At 41.6% G+C, this 21,157-nt stretch overlaps 1 protein-coding gene across 2 annotated transcripts; it reads left to right on the forward strand.

Annotated features, from left to right (window-relative positions):
* Positions 1–9,460: 9,460 nt before the first annotated feature.
* Positions 9,461–12,231, forward strand: LOC308416806 (calcitonin gene-related peptide 1; the record flags this gene model as incomplete). 2 transcript variants are annotated; one of them, XM_080911895.1, is made up of 3 exons in its annotated part: positions 9,461–9,546; positions 10,165–10,305; positions 12,072–12,231. In XM_080911895.1, 3 exons carry the CDS (start codon positions 9,461–9,463, stop codon positions 12,229–12,231), a joined length of 387 nt encoding a protein of 128 aa, XP_080768021.1. The 2 variants fall into 2 exon arrangements, with proteins under 2 accessions (XP_080768021.1, XP_080768020.1); XM_080911894.1 differs by lacking the exon at positions 12,072–12,231 and adding an exon at positions 10,987–11,170.
* Between the last annotated feature and the right edge of the window lie 8,926 nt (positions 12,232–21,157).

A 21,157-nucleotide genomic window follows, 5' to 3' on the forward strand; every position in this document is an offset into this window, starting at 1 on the left:
GGTAGAGTGAGAAGGTTCCTATTTCTATTTCTTGTGCTCTATGGAACAGTAACTCTAGCCAAAAAAAGAAAAGAACCATTCTCAACACCATGAGTCTGAGGGAAGGGAGGGTTTTAATTATATTAGAGGAGCCCTTCCTGAGTAATTCCTTGACGTCAAGCACTGAGTCCATCCACCTCTCTGAGTGACCAGTCTGGCCCTTGTCCACTATATTCAGCTCTTTCCTGGCAACTGAAGTCATCCTTAAAATAGTTTCTGGGCCTTGGAAGGAAGTTTGGAAGGAAGATCAAAGGTGCCTTTGAGGTTGGGCACAGCAGCCCCTCACTCCACAAGAAAGCCAGTTAACCATTTCATTTTCCAAGAATGAGAGGCCATAACCAGCTCATGGATGTAATATCCCCTTCTTCCTCTCTGCCATTAATTCTCATGCTTGGATCTGTCCTCAAATCTACCTAACTTGGTGTTCCTGCTTCAAAACTCTAATAACAGTTAAGTGTCCCAACCTTGTAAAGATCTCAACCACAGCTAGTTTACTTTCAAAATTGTAACGACCACATCATGCCCACAGGACAGCATTCCACAGCAAAGGGACACATGGGAGTTGGAAGCTGAAAGAATAAACCCTGTACAGTCCATCATGTCTAGACATTGCTACCTAGATAATGAGTAAAGACAACCATACAGCATACATTCAGCAGGGTCACCTTCTCAGAAGAGACAAGGAGGACCCCTAAAATAAGTTGTTACTTTACATTCTGCTCTACTCCCCAGTGGATGCTACATTCCTTCAGAGACTGCTATTCCCTCCTCTGCTTGGTCATTTCCTAGCTCTAGTTCCAACTTTTCTAGAAGCCCTCTTCAAGTGCTCAATTCCATAGCATCCTGTCCTTTAAGCCTCTACCAGACACGGCCCTTGTCAATCAACCCAATATGGACTTACTATGGCAGGCACAGTAATAGTCTCTTTATCACATCATGATCCTATGGCAGGCACAGTAATAATCTCTCCATCACATCATGATTCCTGAGCAAAATAGGATGAAGGGGCACTTTGAATATGTATTTAAATGGAAGACTTAGTAATTGAAAGGTCATGCTGGGTTATGCAGGACTTGGGCCTAAATTTATTCACAAGATTTCTAACTAACAGTAAAAAGAAGCAGAAAAGAAGGAAACCATATAAATATGACACACAAAAACACTGAGCTCTGTTTTGGATGATGGAGGAAGTAGGTCATAAGCTAGATTGTGGATGACCACCAGAAGTCGAGAATAGATTCCCCCTAGACCTTCAGAGAGAGCAGACTCCCAAACATTTCAGTGTAGTGAGACCTCCGGCAGGTCGACTCCTAAAGAAGTATAAAATAACACATTTATAATGTCTTAAGCTATAAAAGCCATAGTGATTTGTTGTAACAGCAATAGAAAACTGATATACATACTCACTAAGTAGATTAGTCTCTATTTTTTTTTTTTTTGTTCTTTAATTTGTGTGGGTTTGTCTTCATAAGATACTACACCTTTTTAATACATTCTAATTTACTTCCTCTTTTTCCTCAGACCTGAACTCCATTAGCTGCCAAGAGGATGAAACTCAATTTTCCTAATTCAAAGCCCTTTCTGTTAAAGAATGGGAGTGATCAAAGTAAGCTCAGCAATCTGAATGTTTATTGATATACTTGTTCATGGTATAGCAGCAGGACACTAACAAGATGGCCAAGATGGGCAAAACTCTGCTATGGACCCTTGTTATTTCTGTAAAACAAGATTTCTGCCATCCCTCCAGCTGCACATGCAGCAGAGGATGGACTTCTTGGGCATCAACAGGAGGAGAAGCTCTTGGTCCTGCCAAGGCTTGATGCTGCAGTGTAGGGGAATGTTAGGGCTGGGAGGTGGGAGGGGGTGGGGGAGGTGAACACCCTCACAGAAGCAGGGGGAGGGGTAATGGGATAGGGGATGTAAAGGGGAATCTGGGAAAGGGAATAACATTTGAAATGTAAATAAAACATATCCAGTGAAATCAGAATTAATTAATTAGTTAATAAAAATAAACACTGCTTAAAAAATATTTCTGCCACCCATCCTTAAGATGACGAACTACTCGTTTGCTTGGATTGCATCTGGCTTTTCTCCCACAGGGGATCAACAAAAAGGAGACTCACTGAAGAGATGTGCTAGGATTCATTACCATTAAATTCTAGTTATCTGGTTGTAGTTTTCTCTTCACTCCTTTGGTAACAAAATCTACTCTCAACTCATCTGACCCCTCATAAATTTGATGAAAGGTATCTATTGCATTGTTTCTTCTAATAAATCATACAAAGCATTTCCAATCATGCACACCACACATTTACATTGTACAGTCCTTCCAAAATGCATTTCAGGTATTATATCTATTCCCCAATTTATTTCCTTATGCACATCAATTGATTTATCTCCTAACCAAATTATTCATTACGTATTTGTTGAAAGACTGACTGAAAATTAAACTTTTCATTCCTCCCCACTGAGGAATCATCTGAGGGTTCCTTTTACGAGCCCATTCTCAGGATCCACAAGTGTGCACTGGGTTTCTGGTGAACACAGCAGGAAGCCATCCTATAAAGCTTCTGCCGACAGCTCACAGAAGGACAGGGCACCAGACAGGACTGGGCGTCAGACACAGTTCTTCATGAGGCAGATAACAGTGCCGCCAGAGTCCAGCTGGCGTGCTTTCGGTATCCCTATTAGGAAACACTCTTCTATCTCTTAGTGCCAAAGAAACAAGAACCAGGATATTTGTTTTTCTTTTCCTCTCATCTCTTCTAAAAATCATTTATTCTTCATTTGGGAGGAGAAAAACCTCTTTTCTGGTTATGTCATCCTTCACAGGACAATTTCCTATTCTTACTTTGATTTTGATTGTGTATGGATGTGACTGTATTGTCTACACATGTGTCTGTGAGTCATGTGTATGCCATATCCATGGGGGCGAGAAGAGGGTTTGGATCCCCACGGGACGGGAGTTGCTGACTGTTGTGAGCCTCCATGTAAATTCTAGGGGTTGAACCCAGGTGCTCTGGATGAGCAGACAGTGCTTTTAACCACTGAACCATGTTCCCGGATCCCTTCACAAGACAATTTCATCAAGAAGGGGCAAGCAGAAGAAACCCAAGAAAGCACTATGAAGGCACCATGAAGTTCTCAGCTCATTTATACAATGCCAGAATCAGATGGAAATTTGAGACTCTCAATACAATACAGTCATAAATCAAATGTGAAAACTGCATTAGCTAGAACCCTGTCTCCTAACTCCTAGCACTTTCTACTAACTTTGTCCCCAACAAATACAGGACCTCCACCGGCCAAACCAATCACTTCACAAAATCATTCAGAATTCCAGACAAGGTGAAGCAACATGTCATACTAAACATGGAAAATTAAGCAAGCTTTGAAGTATTTAAATTTATTCTGTGAGTATTGTTATGAATCTAACTTGAATTTTGTTCTTCAGCAACTTATTTACTGTAATTGGTAGTGTCAATATTTACTTTCTTGCTGTAAAATTGTCAGTCTCCTAAATGTTGGTCCAGGAACTATAAATGATTTATGCCTGGTCATTGAGCCTCTCACCACAAATCATATTAGCCCCGAGGAAGGGAGACATAACTGAATCTCCTTCTGAGTCTGTCCCTAGATCCAAGGCCCCAGACCTCCTGCCTGATGTGGCAAACGAATAAGCCATGCTCTAGCATTTGAAGTACTCAGAAGAAAGCTAAGAAATACAATTAATGCAATCCAAGCACTCTTGCAATTCCTTTACCTACAGACAACTACAGTCATCTTCAAAGAGCTGCTGAGAATATGAAAGAGCGTCTCTTTGGTGGCACACAGATAAAGCTGAATGTAGTTTTAACATTTTTATTTTATTGGTTATTAGTGAGTGTGTTATACTGCACACATAGAATATAGAAGGCAAGTTTCAAAACATAATTCTTTTCTTTGCAACAGTTCTAGGAACTAAAGTTAGGTCATTTAGGGCAGTACAGTGATCACTTTTACCTATGATCCATCCTACTAGTTTGAATTTGAATATTTATAGCATTTTGTCTTTTTTCTATTTCAATGTATTTTATATTACATTCATACTTGCCTCACGTGCAACATGTTTTAGCTAACTTATATTTACGTTGTTACAAAACAATGGCACCCTCTCTGATATTTTCACGAATCCATCTGCTTTGAAGACCCCCACACAAGAACATGGTTCACTTCTCTTCCTTTCTCTAATTTTTTTTTATGTTTCCATAAGTATTTAATTTTTAAAGATATACAAAATGAGGTTTTTATATGCATAGACACTATAAAATGATTACCAGCTAAGCTAATTAATAAATCTACCCCACCACAACTATTTCTGCACATGTGCGTGCGTGCGTGTGTGTGTGTGTGTGTGTGTGTGTGTCTGTGTGTGTTGAGAGTATCCAATGTCTAATCTGTTGGCAAATTTCAAGCATGATTATTGTGATTATTCATAGTCACCATTCTGTATGGCTAGGTCTCTAAAACATCCCACTTTAGAACTCAAAGGTCTTTGAACCCTTTACCTCTACCCCTCCCCCAGTGTCTAATTCTATGTTTATTACACGAGTTCAGCTGTATATTTTATGGATTATACCTGTAGGTGAGGTGATGTAGTACTTATCTTTTAGTGTCTGCTTTATTTCTCTTATTCTTTTTTCCCTGTGGATAATGCAGTATCATTATAACTGACAGAGAACAGAAAACCAAGTTTTCTTGGCAAGTTTTCTTTCTTTTTAAGGATGAATCATGTACATATGGCCTATATAATATATGTGCTATCTGTATGGTGGTATGTATTAAATGCCTGTATATGCTATATGATAGATATGGTAGAACTATATTTTCTGTTCCATTCATGTATTTGTAGATGCTGTCTGTTTCATGGCTATTTTTGTTGCTTTGAATCTTGCTTCTGCTTTACTGTGCTCTAAAGATGTCTTAGGAAACATTCAGAATCAGTGACCAAAGCTTTGGTTTCTGCCACTTTAAACCTGTACAAACCAAACTTTTGCAGAAATCCTCCTGTTCATTTGACAGTTCCAAATATTCGCCAGGGCAGAAAGAATGTGATGGCCACTACACTGGGTGGCTGTGATTTTGTTGCTGAGTCTGTATCGTGTATAGACTGCAGAGGAGCAATAACTTTATGTGGGCTCTGAGTTCCAAGTGTTTACATTCTCTCCTTAGCATCTGCTTTTACTATACTACAGGCAAACCTTTTGACCACATGCAAACTGTTATGAGGTTTTTCTATAAGATGTGGTCTGTAATTTTATTTCAAAATCAGAACATGCAGGAGTCTGACTTAAGTGACTGAGAATAAATATTACAATCTGTATTTACAGGAATGTTGTAAAGCAGTCCATTTCCAAGCTAGAGTTCAAAATTAGACAATTTCTACATTTTCGAATTTTAAAACAACCGATCATAAAAGAGCTACCTGGCCAAGCTACTATTCTGAGATCAGCACTTTCCCCTAGCAGTCTTCCAGAAATCAAGGGGGAAAAAAATCTCAAGATCTGCCCAGGCGGAGGTCTAACCACCCCAACTCTGTAAATGCAGGTAGCAGAGAGCAGGGCAGTTTTTTATTTTGAACCAGGAAGACTCTTACTTCCTGGTCTTGGTTCTGGAAATATTATCAAGAAAATGGGGAAACTGAGGCAGAAGACTTTGTGCTCCTAAATTTGGAAGGGTAGCAGGATGTGGTTTAACTGAACCCTGCAGTTTGAGAGTGACGTGAAGGCACTAAGCACTGGATTTTCTTAAATGAATTGATTCCCGTTTGTTTGACATTGGTGGAAAGCCTACTGCTGTGCAGGGTGAGATCCTAGCTGTCAAAGAAAGAAACTATGCCTTCCCCAACCCCTTTAGCTGTGCTTCTAGGCAAGTCCTACAAAAATCAAAGAGGAACATGGGTTTCTCTTCCTAGAGACCTACTCATCCAAGCCTATCAATTATTCAGCTGCTGCAGGTGACAACAGCGCCCTCTGGATGTGATGGCTTACAGCTACAGGTTTCGTGGTGTGGAATCAGAGGTCTGAAGGAGCACTCCTCAGCCGAGGAACAGAGCTCAAACCAAACCAGCGACACTGCCAGGAAACCAGTGGTCAACAACGCTGTACAGCTTAAAGGCATGAGTTCTCCCCTTAGGAAAGTCTTATAGAAATTGTTTTAAAAATGATTTCATGATCCTGTCTATTAGACATCTTTGGAGTTGAAAGAAGAAACCGATTCCCCAGGTGCACTTGGCACCTGAGCACACCACACACACACAGCAGATTTTGTGCATCAGTCCCAGTGGCAATGACCCAAGCACTGCTCGCCACTGACTTCTCAGCCCTTGCCTACTTGTCTCTAACTTGTCTCATAATTGCTCACAAAAATTCAGGCCAGGTCTTAGAACTAAACTGCCGGAGAGCCAGGAAGGCCAATTCACATGTCTGCCTCCAGGTTCCAGGAATCACTGTGCCTGGGAATCCTAAACCCAGTGACAATAGAACTCTTCCAGCTCTGGTTTCCAGCCTGTTACTGTCTTCTCAAGCCCATATTCCCAGCCCTGGGTCCGTCTTGTTGCCACCCTGAGAACAGGTCCTGTGGAAAGGGGTCCCTGCACTCCTTTCCTCAAGTTTTTATAGCCTAAAGGTAGCTACCCCGGAAATTAGGCTGGAAAGTCATTGATGGTATCCTAGAAGTTAAGTGTTTCATCAATCTGCTTCTGGGGACAAATAGCTGAGATGTCCATCTCGAATTCCATGGCTCATGCCATTCAAGTCTTTTTGGAAGCTAATTTCTACTCTGTTTAGGGAAATATGAAGCCTGGCTCCTTGTATCCCTCCTCCCCGTGGTCCCCAGATTCTCCAAAGTGCTCACCACACTGACTAGGTCTGCACTGGCTGCCGTGTCTAGCACTGCACACTCAGACATCATCAACTGCAGAAACAAATGTACAGCAAATGCCCAGGTTAGGCACTGTGGGTGCTCCTGGAGCCCACTGCTCAGACTAAGCAGGTGTCTAAATCAGGGAAGTGGTTGTGAGAGGGATCAAGTCACACCAATCTGATGTGCAGGTCTTTTCTCAAGATGGAGATCCAACAACATATATCCTGCAAGAACATGGCATGGACTGCAGGAGGGACTTGAAGTCAGGCTTGGGGCAATTTGACAGTGAACCCCTAAGGATGCTTCAGTGGGCCACAGAGACTGCTGAGTGGCTTTGCTTTCTGGAGAGGATGCCTTTTTGGAAACAGAGAGTCTGTGCCAGGAGAGGTGTGACTGGTAGTGAATGTGAGGTTTTGTATGGGCAGCATCTCCACAGCACTGCCAAGCCTGCTTACTCTTTAGCTCTTTTGCTCAGGGATCGTGGGGGTAGGAGGGGGCTCCAGGCCAGATCAAATACAACTGGGATGTGTTGGCAAACAGCAGCAGGAAGCAAAGGGGCAGCTGTGCAAATCCTTAGGCAGGCAGCCTAATGAGGAGTGATAGATAGCTGGGCAGGATGGGGAAGAGATCTACAATAGAGACTTTGGAGGCATTTTGTTCTTCCTTGCACTTTGCCCACTACCCCGTACCCCCTAACCCAAGAGCTGAATACAACCTCTTCTCACATATGTGAGTTCTCCAGCATATTAAGAATGCCAAGCTGAATACATATGGTTCACACTGGGGAATGAGAGATTTTAAAGCCCTGGAAACACCAAGTTTTCTATTAGCAGGCCCTTTAAAAGGAGACTAGGATACCCACTAAGAAGTTTAATATGTTGAGTTTCATGCAGGTGTTTGGGGTTCTTGGGGAGAGGGGCAGATTTTGAGATTTTTTGTTTTTGTTTTTACCTGTGGTCACATACTTGCAATAAGGCAGCTATAGCAAGGCTCGGGTCTAACAGAGTTCTTGTGTCCAGCGATAACGCCACTGGCTATCAGCCTAAACGTGTGCCACGCTGCCAAAACTAGCCTTGCAGAGCAAGAATCCATTCCTAAGGTGCACTAAAGTCTAGTAGATCAGGCAAGGGCTGGGGTGGGGTGGGGTATGATTAGAATCAGACACGCATCAAGGAGTGCTTGAGGTACCATATTCTACTCTTTAGGAGATTTGGAGTCGGGGGTGTTCAAAGTCAAGAGGGAAAGAAGAGATGAAATTTACGTCAAAAGGCCCTCCAAATTCCCGCTAATTTTAAGGGTGGTTCTCAATCATCCCCACCATCCCCCCACTTCCATCAATGATCTCAATTTAAATTCAAATGGTGTCATCTTGGTAGATGCTCTGAGTTCTGGAAGCACCGAGGTGACGCAATCTGTCTGGGGCACGGGGCCCTTCCACCTATTGGCTGCCTGACGCCCCGGGACCCCTCCCAACTCACCGCGGCGGGAATAAGAGCAGCTGCAGGCGCTTGGAGGAACAGGAGCCACTGCCCAGATCTAGAGTCACCGCTTCGCATCGGCAACTGGGCAACTGCCGCTTGGCTCCGTCAGGGACCCCGCAGTCTCAGCTCCAAGCCACCGCTCACCAGGTGAGCCCTAAGATTCCTGTTCAGGTATGTCCTTATACTTTTCCTCTCCCTCTTCTCTCTCCCGCTCTCGTGGTTAGTCTTTAGTTTGTCTTCCCTGCCAGTCTCCATTAGTCCTAGCAGGGATTCGTGCCAGATCCGGATCCAGATAGATCCCGGCAGAAATGGTCCGCAGAACCTTCCTCCAGTTTCGCTGGAGCGCACGCTCCAGTCTCACCTTTCTCTCTCTGCGCACATGACCTGCCAGTCTTGGGACTCTGAGCTCTTAGGCATCACGCACGCAGTCGGGAGTAGCTCTCCTCAGATGGTGCATTCAGCATTCTCGTTTCCTGAGAAATTGGTCCGGAGTCCGAGCCAAGCGCTAATACGTAGCGAACAAAAGCCAGTAGCCGCAATTGCAAGCCCGGATTCAGGACCCCGGGATTACGGAGAAATGTTTTCAGCTTGAACTTTAGACTGGTTCTTGTAGGCAACTGAGTTGCCAGAGGGTGGAGCAACTGAGCAGTGTAGCCTTCGGTTTCTCACTGATTTCAGGGCGGAAAGATTCCCTGTCCCTAGACTTTGTTTCTCACATTCTTAGGTGTCAGCAAAAGCCTCACGAAGGAAAGACAACTCTATGCTTCCTTAGAGATAGATGTAAAGACAGGAAACCCCTAGGACCCATAGAATCCTCGAGACTGAGCAACAATTCACACACCTCCACTACCACCACCACCATCACCTTCCTCCATCTGTCTTTCCAAACCGCATAAGCTACATGCCCACTGGACCTTACAGTCTACTTTGTCAACGAGGGAATTTAGGTGACGAGAAATGTGGTTTTCGGTATGAAGCCAAAATGCCAGGGAGTAAATAACTAAATAAATGCCATTCTTCTCTTGCAGGGAGGCATCATGGGCTTTCTGAAGTTCTCCCCTTTCCTGGTTGTCAGCATCTTTCTCCTGTACCAGGCATGCAGCCTCCAGGCAGTGCCTTTGAGGTACGTGTAAAGACGGGAGTCCCACTGTCCTGGGAGCGGACAGCTTCCTATGTGTTAACTACAGAGAGCCGAATGTTTAAAAACAAACCCTCTTGCAGAAAATGTATGCATAGACACACAAAGAAGTTCACTATAAACTCTTTTTGATATGCAGATGGAAATATACAATTTCCAAACAAAGACAGGATGTACGTACAGTGCTCCACGTCATAAAATTTAAATAGCCCTTTGTCTAACAAAATGGTTTGGTCACTTCCTCACCCCCCCCCCACTATTTAGTATTAATAGTTAAACCTTTTTGTTCAATTCACCCCTTATGAGACATGAACTTTAATCTCTTAACTTGCCAATAAATATTACTGACTCTAATTTGTAATCCATTATAATTATAAAATTATATAATTTATTTATATTGGTCTATCTCTCGTCTATTTACAAACTGAATTTATTAAAATGAGCCACCATTTCAGGTTCGGCACATTATTTTGTCATTAATTATGGCTGTGCTTATTATTTAACTTGCAAAGGCCCTAAACTGTTGCAGGCACTGGCTCAAGCCTCTAGTGTGAGGGGCAGGCAGGGAATCAGAGTCGGTGCTGACTTACTTCTCCTCCACAGGTCGATCTTGGAAAGCAGCCCAGACATAGCCACGCTCAGTGACGAAGAAGCTCGCCTGCTGGCTGCACTGGTGCAGGACTATGTGCAGATGAAAGCCAGAGAGCTGGAGCAGGAGGAGGAGCAGGAAGCTGAGGGCTCTAGGTAAGGTCCCTTCCCCTGCCTAGCACATCCACAGGAAGGCAGAACCCAGAAGGTAGGAGAGAAAGCACTGGCCACCTGGTTGCTGTATAGCAGGACACGGGGTCCAGCTATTCTGTGGCTCCAAAGAAGACAGAAGTCATCTGGTGAGACTGTGGTGAAATTACACTTAGAAGATTTGTGTCTGAAAGCACTTAAGAGAAGGTTTGGAATAACTGCAGAAATTAGTCTGTTAACACTGGGGAGGGTTCCTGGCTCATAGTATGAGTTAAGACTGGTAAAACCTAAAGTATGCAGAGATGTCATTGTGGTCGTAAGACCAAGAAGAGCACCCCTCCCTCCCTATCCCTGCCTGCCTGTGTGCCTCCAGCTTAGAAACAGACCAACCTGGCCTGACTCCTGCACGACCCAAGGAAAAGCATGTGTTAACCTAAGTCCACCCTGAGAAACACCCCTCCAAGCATGCGAGATTAAAGAGCACATGGAATGCCAGGAAAAGTCACCCTCTTCCTCTGCCCTTCCCCCATTCTCCTGGCCCACCACACCCCAAGCCTTTCCAATAGTTGATGTGTGAACTGACCTCCTACTACCCCAACCCAAAATCCTGTGACTGGTCTAACCTGCTGACTGCCCACAGGGTCAGCCCTGGTGCATGGCACTGTCTCGCATGTCTTTCCCCTACAGCCTGAACAGCCCCAGATCTAAGCGCTGTGGGAATCTGAGCACCTGCATGCTGGGCACGTACACACAAGACCTCAACAAGTTCCACACCTTCCCCCAAACTTCAATTGGGGTTGGAGCACCTGGAAGGAAAAGGGATATGGCCAAGAAGTTGGCGACAAACCACCACCCCCATTTTGGCAACTAAGTTCCTCCTCTCCTTTCTAGTTTCCTTCTTGCATTCTTCCTATAACTTGATGCATGTAGTTCCTCTCTGGTTGCTCTCCAGGCTATTACTGGTTGCTTTCCTGAGGCAAAGGATAGTATCTGGAATCCCCAGTGGGTGAGGAGAAAAGACCCACAGGCCAAAAGAGACTCACCCAGGAAGATGGCAGAGAGCAAGGGCAGTTATCTAGCTTCCTAGTAGAGCTTCTCAGTCTTGCTTCTGAAAGGGTTGGTTTTTTGGGAAATAAAAATATTTTTTTCTAAAAAGACTTGAGCCATGGTGGTCATTGATCTAGCCCACATCTCAGGCTTCATGTAGTTCAAGACCTGTGGTTAGAAGTAGTCTTAGCCCTAAGGTTAAGCAGTCACAGTCTGGGGAGTGGTGTCCGTGACTCAGCTCAAGCAGTAAGAAGAAAGGCGGCAAGGAGCAGGTAAACTCTGCTGGGACGCTCCAAACTCTGTTCCTCCTTCAGGTAAGACTGGGGTGGCTTCACTTTGCTAAGGAAGGCCACCTGTGTCTGACTGGGACATGAGTCCTTGTGAATGGGCTCAGAGATGGCAACAAAATTCACTCTAGACTTATAAATTCTTCCTTATTTGTATTTATATGGGCATGGTTGGCTGCTATGGCCCTGTGTTCCATGGCCAGTCAACCCAAATGTCATCTGGGTTTCAAATGCCTCTGGGGATGTCTAAGGGAAGTGATCACAGCATTTCCCCTAATGGCCTTGTGATTGTTTGTTCTGATAACTATGTTTGGGAGAAACACTTAAAGCTAATTGGTGCTTCTGAGAGCAGCAATATTCCATGATAGTCCCACGGGGCAGACACCTCCCCACCTCAATCTCTCTCTCTTTCCTTCCCCTGTCCATCCTGAATATCAGTGTCACTGCCCAGAAGAGATCCTGCAACACTGCCACCTGTGTGACCCATCGGCTTGCAGGCCTGCTGAGCAGATCAGGAGGTGTGGTGAAGGACAACTTTGTACCCACCAATGTGGGCTCTGAAGCCTTTGGCCGGCGCCGCAGAAACCTTCAGGCCTGAGCAGATGATAGCCCCAAAATGAAGGTGATGTCCTTGTACAACTGATAGAAAATTCTATGTCCATATATCTCAGGGATATAAACCATACTCTCAAGCTTACTTGGCCCATGGATCAGATCCCATCGTATAGCTTTTTTTTTTTTTTTTTTCCTTCCCCTAACCTTTCCTTCTCTCTGCCTGCCTGCCATGCCTTTCTGCTCTCTCCTGTGATGCTGTGCTCTAGGACCAGAAGATACAGAACCTCCTATACGGGTTGAAAGCCAATGTCATTATCCTTTTAGTATAGAGTACAATGTAAGAGAAGCCATGCTTAAGAACCGTATTGGTTCTCTACTGGGTATATAACCATTGGATGGTCACTTAACTCTCAGTCTCAATTTTTCCCCTTTATAAACTAGGGACATCAACAGAACCTACCTCCTAGTATTAATAGAAAGCTAAATAAAATAATGTCAAGAGCTTGTCAATCAAAATCTTAACTTTATTCTTTTATTTTTCCTCCTAGGTTACACAATAAAGATGAACTCTAATTCTTTTTCATGTATAATTAAACTGATGTGCAAGAAAGGCTGATGGAAGAGACATATATTTGCATCCTTCTTGGTATTGAAAACCCTTCTCCCTTTGACAGGAACAAAAGCTAAGTTCAGAATAAGCTCACTGTAGTTGCCTATTGTGCTTTGTGTTGTATGTGAATTTGTATCCAATAAACATGAAAGCATGGTTCTGGCTTATCTGGTAGCAAATCTGGTCCCCATAAACCACTCTGTTGATGTTGACAACTCTGCTAAACCTCAAGAGAATACAAAACCACTGCCTCTTGGTCTTCTGGGGACACATGGTAATGTTGTCACTCAATGGAACCATATGCTTAAAGAATTGTTAATGTTGTCACTTGTGAACTTAATCAAAATTAAAAGCAAATGTATTTTCGATATCCTCAAGTGGAGTTTTTGCTGTTACTTGCACTGTGTTTCTCAAGAGAGATTTGGAGGTCTGTGAGCACTTTGTCGAAGCAAAGGCATTGTGCTTAGGTGATTCTTGCTATCTTAGAAGCCCAGTCTCTGGTTAACCTCATGCATTTATTAGAATGCTCTGTATGTCAAAGAAGACAATGCACATTTATTTTTAGAGAGTGACTTGGCTGCCAATCTAGAATGGTCACCAGTGCCATCCAGACCCACGTTTTATTATGCGAGGTACATAGAAGAGCCTTACTTCGAGGTCCTGAGAGAGACATTTGCACATTTAACAAACATCTGCTTACTGACTGCTAGATCCATTGCCACTGTTTTAGGCACCGGAAAATTTGAGCAATAAACAGAGCAGCATTTTTTCCTGTTGCGTGGAGACTGCGGTGATGCAGACGTGATGCAGAATCACAGACTTGCTGCCCATAGGAAGCTGACATGTCATCATTTCTGATGCTTTGTTTCATGTAGGAGTTTGCCAGTAACAATATCCCTGCTATCTGCTGGAACCCACCAGTGGCTAACTGGAACCCAAACTGAGTGGGTAGCCAGTCCCACTGGAAAACAAGGCAGGTAATCAGAGTTAGTTACACAGAAAACGCAGCCTCTTCTATCACTGACTATTCTCTTAGGCGCATATAGAATTGTTTCCTCTTTCCTCCGGTCTAGTCAGCATAGTACTCTAGCTGCATTGTAAGCAATGTAAACAACAGTCTCTCCTATGTTTAAAATGCTCCTACGACTCATCTCCAGAGAAATGCTTGAGACATTGTAGTAACGTAAAAGCTCAAACTTGTCTTTTCACATCCAGCCTTCTATCTGCCTAGCTGCATCTCTTCCCCTCCCATACACTGGCGTTAATATTTTTAACTCCTATATGGCAACAGTCACCACTGTTAGTTTATACTGGCTGGTGTCACTCTGTGCAGAACACTTACCCTGTGGCTCTCTTCTTAACTTGTTACTTAGGTCATCCTTCTGAAGCTGCACCCTATGCCCCTTAGCACCTCCGTTTTAGCGGCGTTCTCCTTATCACTTTATCTTTTACCATGTCATAGTTTTTCTTACTTTGTAGTTTCTGCCCTCCACCATAAATGAGGTACACATCAACAGTGAGATTTCCTTTTTACTAATTGTTCTTATGAAAGATACAGAATAGTGTGCCTGGAGCAAGGCAGCACTAACAAATGCTTATTGAATTGGAGAGTGAGTGATGTAGCTAAATCTTGCCATTTATGCTTGTGGTCAAGTCACAGCTTCCTTTTGATTTGGTTTTCCTCAGTCTTAATTGCCCAAGATATCCTCAGTTATTTCTTGAATAATGAATTCTTCAATTGACTAGAATCTTCAGTAGCCATGGGTTTGTTAATAATTCTGTTTGCCTGCTTAAAGCCATTGTACACTACTTAATCTTGTACACGGTCAAACTCCATCCTTATCCATTGATTAATTATGATCAGCAGAAAGGAGAGGAGCACATTAGGTATGATACTTACAATTAGGTAAATACGTTAAAAGTAAGGAAAACAAAACTATTTTAGTCTTGTACCTAGGGTTACTTCATACCTACACTGAAATCACACCAGAATCCCACGGATACTTTCAAGATGGTTCGGGAGTCCACAGAGTGAAAGAATAATGACCTTGAACCCGCAAACAGCATCAGGGTCAGTGACTCAGAAACCTAAGAATCAATAGGTCAGTGGTACCACAGGTGGCATCACACTACAGAACTGGTTTCTGTGTAGATACATCACTGCATCTTCACATGCTCCACAGACCATCACAGGAAACAGAGGTCATCTAATGTCAATGAACAGCCAGGGGTGCACTGCGTATGCTGTGGCTCCGTAGGCAAATGCTCCCAACCCCATTGCCATGCTATGGAATTATTATGTACTCTCATCCTGTCATGGCCTCAGGGAGAGGTGACATTGACTCCTCTGCCCTTCAAGGACTCTGGGCTTGACCATGTGACTTGTCTTAGCTAAAAGAATATTGTAATCTAAAGAGAAACGGAAGCTTGAAATGTGTTTGTGCAGTTGAATTTCATGCTCTCGAGTTTTCTTTGTTGTCATAAAAGGAACACACCCGCCTCAAGCTTTGCAAAACTATTCTTTGCCATAGTATTCAAAATGAGATGTGGAGCTAATTCTAACCTTCAGCCTAGATTCAATCTCAGCCAGCACTATTTGAATTCACCTCCAGCAACTACGTACAAACTCACAAGCAGGCCAAAGAAATGTTTATAATCTACCGACCTTGACCTCATTCTTGTGTTACTGTGATAACAGAAAAGTACTTCATAAGGTTTGGGACGTTAACCTGTGTCTTTCTTAAGTTTATATGTGGATACCTTAACCCAACAAAGTGACTACACTTGAAGGTAGAGCCATTTAGAATCCAATTAAGGTAAAGAGGGATGACAAAAGTAGGGTCCCAATTTGATGGGACTACTATTCTTTTAAGAAAGGGAAAGCTCTCTGTTACTCTCCTTATACACAGAAAAGATCCCAGCTGAGGACACAGTGATCCAGGAAAAGAAGCCTTGGCAGATACTATCCAGGATACTGTACTTTTGGACTCCTAGCCACAACGGCATGAGCAGATGGATACAGGGAGCCCATTATGTTGGAGTAAACCTATTCGGTAATAAGTCAGTGCTTGTATATCCTCTACACAAAGCCTTCTAAAACTCCCTCCTTCTATTCACAGTGGCTTCATGGTTCGCACACAATCTGACACCAAACCATTCCCTCGACCTTTCTTTGGGTCAATGCCTAATCCACATTCATTTCCTTGGGGACTTTTTAGAAATATGACTTCCACCCTTTTTGCCTGTAGCAAGCTAACTCCGTTTGAATGACTGGCCCAATGTGGCAAGACTGACACCAGGTATCCTGTCTTCCCTCAAGACTACCCAGACACTAACTTTCCAGAGATGCCTTCAGTATATACAAAATAACTCGCCACCTCTGCTCATGTGCTAGCTTCTGTATTAAGATTTATCTTTATTTACAGAACTTATCACTTTCTAAAATAAACACATGTATTATTTCGTTTCTGTGTTCTTCTACTACCATATAACTGAAAAGGGAAGCCTTATATGTTTGTAGCTATTCCCCTTAACTTTATAAAAGTTCCTAGAACACTGTAGGCCTTTGATAATTAATTAATTGCAATATATTCAGGTTTTTTTTAACCTGAGTTTACTTTTAACAATATAGTATATCTTGAGACATACTAACTTTGTTTTTTAAGTTGTAGCTTATGATATAATTACAACTTTTCTCACCTCCTTTTCATCCCTCTGAGCCCTCTCATATAGATCTCATCTGTGATCTCTTTCAAATTCATCTCCAATCCTTGTTATTAATGCATGTATGTACACATAAGTACACTTATATTTGAAATATAATCTGCTTAGTGTAATGTGACTTGCATGTATATTTACAGGAATGACCATTTGGTATTGGTTACTTTAAATGAAAACTTTTGTTCTGATTTCCAGTTTAACTTAAGAGTTATTAAGTAGAACATTTTATGATTTCAAATAATTTTTAAAATTATACATAAATCTTTCAAATCTAGATTTTGGTACTGTGTTTTGATAAAGTTGTCTCTACAGTATTTTATTTGCAAACTGTATTACGACCTTACATAATGCTTATAATAAGATCATTTGCCAAACATATTTTAAAGAAAATTGAAGTAGAAAATTTAAATCTAGAGTAGTTTATCCAAATATAATCTATCTATGTACTTACAGTGATTAATTTCATTGTTTTGCATGATATTTTATAAAAATAATCCTAAAAAATTAAAATAGGTCAATAAAGTTTCCAGAGGCCACTTTGTTCTAGTGGCTTATCTTTAACATTTCTAATATTTTACAATATATATTTCTTATTTGAAAAGTCAACTTTTATGAAACAGATATGTGATGCATAAACTCATAATTAGCAAAACAAAGCACACAATGTTTTCATTATTACAAACTATTTTTCCACACAACTCTGAAGTCATTATTACTGAAATACTATCCAAGAAATCATTGACTTAATTTCTATTACTTTGGACTCATTATTAGATAAATTAGATAGCAGATAGGTGATGGATAGACAGAAAGGCAGGCAGACAGACAGACTGGTATACAAAAGAAAGAAAATCAGACAAGTACACTGTCTCTAGCCTCTTCATTAGCATAATGTACACAAGATTTATTTATATGGTTGTACAATTCACATATGGATATTTTGGGGATTTTTTATGCATTAAATTTTGAAGATTTCAGTGAGAGAGGTTAAGTAGCATTCTATTGTATACCACAGTGTGTTGGAATGACTCTTGATTTGATTCCAGGTCTTAGTTTTTTTTTTGAGTGATTGTCTTTTGAACACTTGGGAACAGGTGAAGCAGTTCTCCTGAGTGAATACTTGTGGGTTATGTGGCCACTGGTTATTACAACTAAACTGATTTCTAAGGACTATGCTGGTTCACATTCCCAGCAAAGAAGTATGACCTTTCTATTTTATACAGCCTTCCAGTGTTCGCTGTTTTCAGTTTTTGTTTTGTTTTGTTTTAATTTTACCTATTCCTAAGCTTCTGCAACAGTATATCATCAAACTCTAACTCTTGATAATTATTCTGTGTATTTATTGACAACTCATTAGTTTTTCTAATTTTGCCTAAATATGTTGCCCATTTTGACTTACTAGATTATCTGCTTATTATTTGGTTGTAATTGATCTATATTCCAGCCCCGATTCTTTTCAGAATACTATTTTTTCATGTGCTTTTTCACATTTGTCTCAGGTCTAGGTCATTCTATGAATGGTATAACATGTGCCAAATCAAGTAAGCCAGGGAAAGGTCTCTGCACAATTGCCAGGAGGAGTCATTCTTCTAATACCAGCATGTGAGGTCAGATGTGAATAGACTGCATCTCCATAAAACAGAACCATCCTTACTGAGCCTTTCTCAGATACCTTACACTGGGAAACTGTGCAATAGAGTATCTGCTATTCAAACAATAATGTGCCAAAACACAAAAGACAAGTAAATACCCCTCCAAACTGTTGTAGCTCCAGCTCAACCCCTCAAGTCTGAAAAGCACATCCTATTGAGTTTGTTTATATGAAAATACAAGTTCAAGCTGGAGGTCATTATTTCCAGAAATGATAGATCAGAATCCTCTTACCTGTTTCCTGGTCTACAAGCCCTTGATAGTTTAAATGCAATGGCATAAGCAGATGGTACTCCAAATGAAGTTAGATCCTTTTGATCTTACTGAGTGCTTTTTATCAGCACTATCCTCCCCTTCTGATGTCTCATCTCTTTCTTCTTACAGCAACTGCTCCAAGTTATTCTTTTTAACTCTAAAGTGCTCATAGTTAGAAGAAATGTTTATGGTCATATACACGAACCCACATCTAGAACATTTCCCAAGTAATCTTCTGCCTAGTTTTTGAAAATGTGAGGTGTTTTCTGAGATACTGCCTAAGTTAAGTGTTCAATTGCTGTGAAGAAACACCAGAACCAAGGCAACCCTTGTAAAGTGCAGCATTTAACTGGAGGCTTACATGCAGTTTTATAGGCATAGTTCAGAGACAGAGGCAAAGAGAGACAGAGACAGAGAGAAACAAAATGAGACAGAAAAAGACAAAGACAGATTGTGCTAGGCATAGGCTTTTAAAACATTAAAGTCCACCCTCAGTGACACACCTTCTCCAACAAGGCCACACCTCCTAACCTTTTCCAAACAATGACTCTAACTGGTGTCCAGGCATTCAAACATAGAGCCTGGGGGGACTACTCTTATTCAAAACACCATGGGTACCTTATTCCATTTATGGATCAGTCTAGTTCTTGGCAAAAATCTTCCCATGACTTAACAGAGCTCATTGTCTGCTCTAATTCTTCATTTGGTTTGCACAGGACTCACTCCTGAGCTGACCCTCCAGCTAAGGACCAACCTCCATAAAGACTGGATATTAATTGTCAAGTGATTAAATAAAATAACATTTTCTCTTCACTGTGAAATTGATAGCTAGTCCAACCAAGCTTAGTTTTCTATGAGATATATTACCTGGACTTACCTTAGACTTTATCTACTCCTTGCCAAAAATGTTTCTTGGGGTAGGAAATAAAGTTCTTCAACTATTTCAATCCCCAGAAATATCTTCTGTTAGTGAAACTTTTCTGGGTATTTCTGTAGCTGTTGCTGCATTGATGTGATGGGTAGAGCTAGCAAATGTCTTGCCCTTGTCTCAGGCAGGGCCCTGAGCCAAGCACTATAAGTCTGGACTCATCTTTCTCACTTAGACTTGCCAGCACAATGATAAGATTAATGGTTTCCATAAAGAGGGGTACTTTAGGGACTTCCTGGAGAGCTTGGCTCATCTGTAGATCTAAGAAGTTCACAGGAGTGGTGTCTTGCCTACATAATCAGTGCCAACAATATGCTAAGTCTTGCACAATGCCTTTAGCATAGTCTACAAAACTGCAATGATGTACTAGCTGACTATCACCTCAGCCCCATTACCTACATACATTCCTTACTGCCCACTGAACTCCAGTTATACTAACCTTCTTTTATTGTGCTACATTCAACATGGTCATCCAGACACACGATCTTTCTACATGATGTTGCCCTGGGATAGAGTCTCTTTATGATGTCTATTCCCAGTTAACTCTCATTCATTTTTCACATCTCAACTAAGCATTGCTTCCTTTGGGAAGCCTTCAGAGGCTACCACCCTCATGTCCAGGTTCTATTTATTTAGTGCTGGATTTTTAAAAGGTAGAGACATACCTTCCTTTCAGTCATCATTTCATTTTAACTTATTATTTGGATTACTTAATGTCTATTCTCAGACACTGACAGAGAGGCTACAGTCATTTTGCTTTATATTATAGCATTTTTTCCAGAAGTATTGGTGTTAAATAAGTATTTGTGACATGAGCAAGAATGTAATTATAACCAAAGGATAAACTCTATCCTTGAAGGAGGTACAGGAAACTTAGTCTACCTTAACTCAAACAGAAGGACTTTCATAGAAAAAAAATGGTATCATATAGGGTATTTAAGTATACATAGGATTCTATCAGGTGAACAAAACTGGATAAGTAAAACATAACAGGAATCTGAATAAAATGATAGAGGATCTAGACCATGTCATTTCCTCCCTAAGCAAATGAAAATCATTGGTCATCTATCAGGGAATTACTGAGTCCCATGATGAATGGTGGTAATGGCTTCTGAGTAGGTGACTGGAAGTCACAAGATTTCTATGAGACAACCAGATACCCTCTCAAAGAAGGGGTGCAGAGATAGCTTCTAGTTAGGTGGTTCCCAGCTCATGTGGCTCCCAAGGAAAAACTGAATCATTCCCAAACAGTTTTCAAACCCATTATCTACCTATTCTGTGATCATAAGTATCAGTTGTTTATAATTCCAAGTTTTTTGTGTTTATTTGCAACTGTAACCATTGTATTCAATCAAAGATCAGCAAATAACCCATTTTCTTCCAGTTTTGTCTCTCTTGGTGTTATCATCAATGACTTAAGAGATCCTAGGTGGTTAGTAAAAAACACTTCTGGGTTTATCTGATATCTCCAGAGATGGTTAGATCATAAAGACATTGACCTAATCAGTGAATTCATCCTGTGAGTGGTTCACAATATGGTGGTATTATTGGAAGATTATGCAATATGAGAGTTAAATTCTAACTAAATAGAGTTAGGTATTAGACAACTACTGGACAAAACTTCTTTGGTCTTTAGTGTGGGCTTATGTTAAGGTGATACATGATTGGACAGTGAAAAGGTAGGTGGGGAAAGAGTCTAGAGGAGTGAGAGAGAGAGGAGGGGAGATTGACAGAGAAAAGAGATGGAAACCAGCATGTATGTTTCTCTCAGTGCATCTCTAGCTTGATGAGTTTGTTATGATTATT

Source organism: Micromys minutus (genome assembly GCF_963924665.1).
Source record: "Micromys minutus genome assembly, chromosome: 2".
NCBI classification, from domain to species: domain Eukaryota; kingdom Metazoa; phylum Chordata; class Mammalia; order Rodentia; family Muridae; genus Micromys; species Micromys minutus.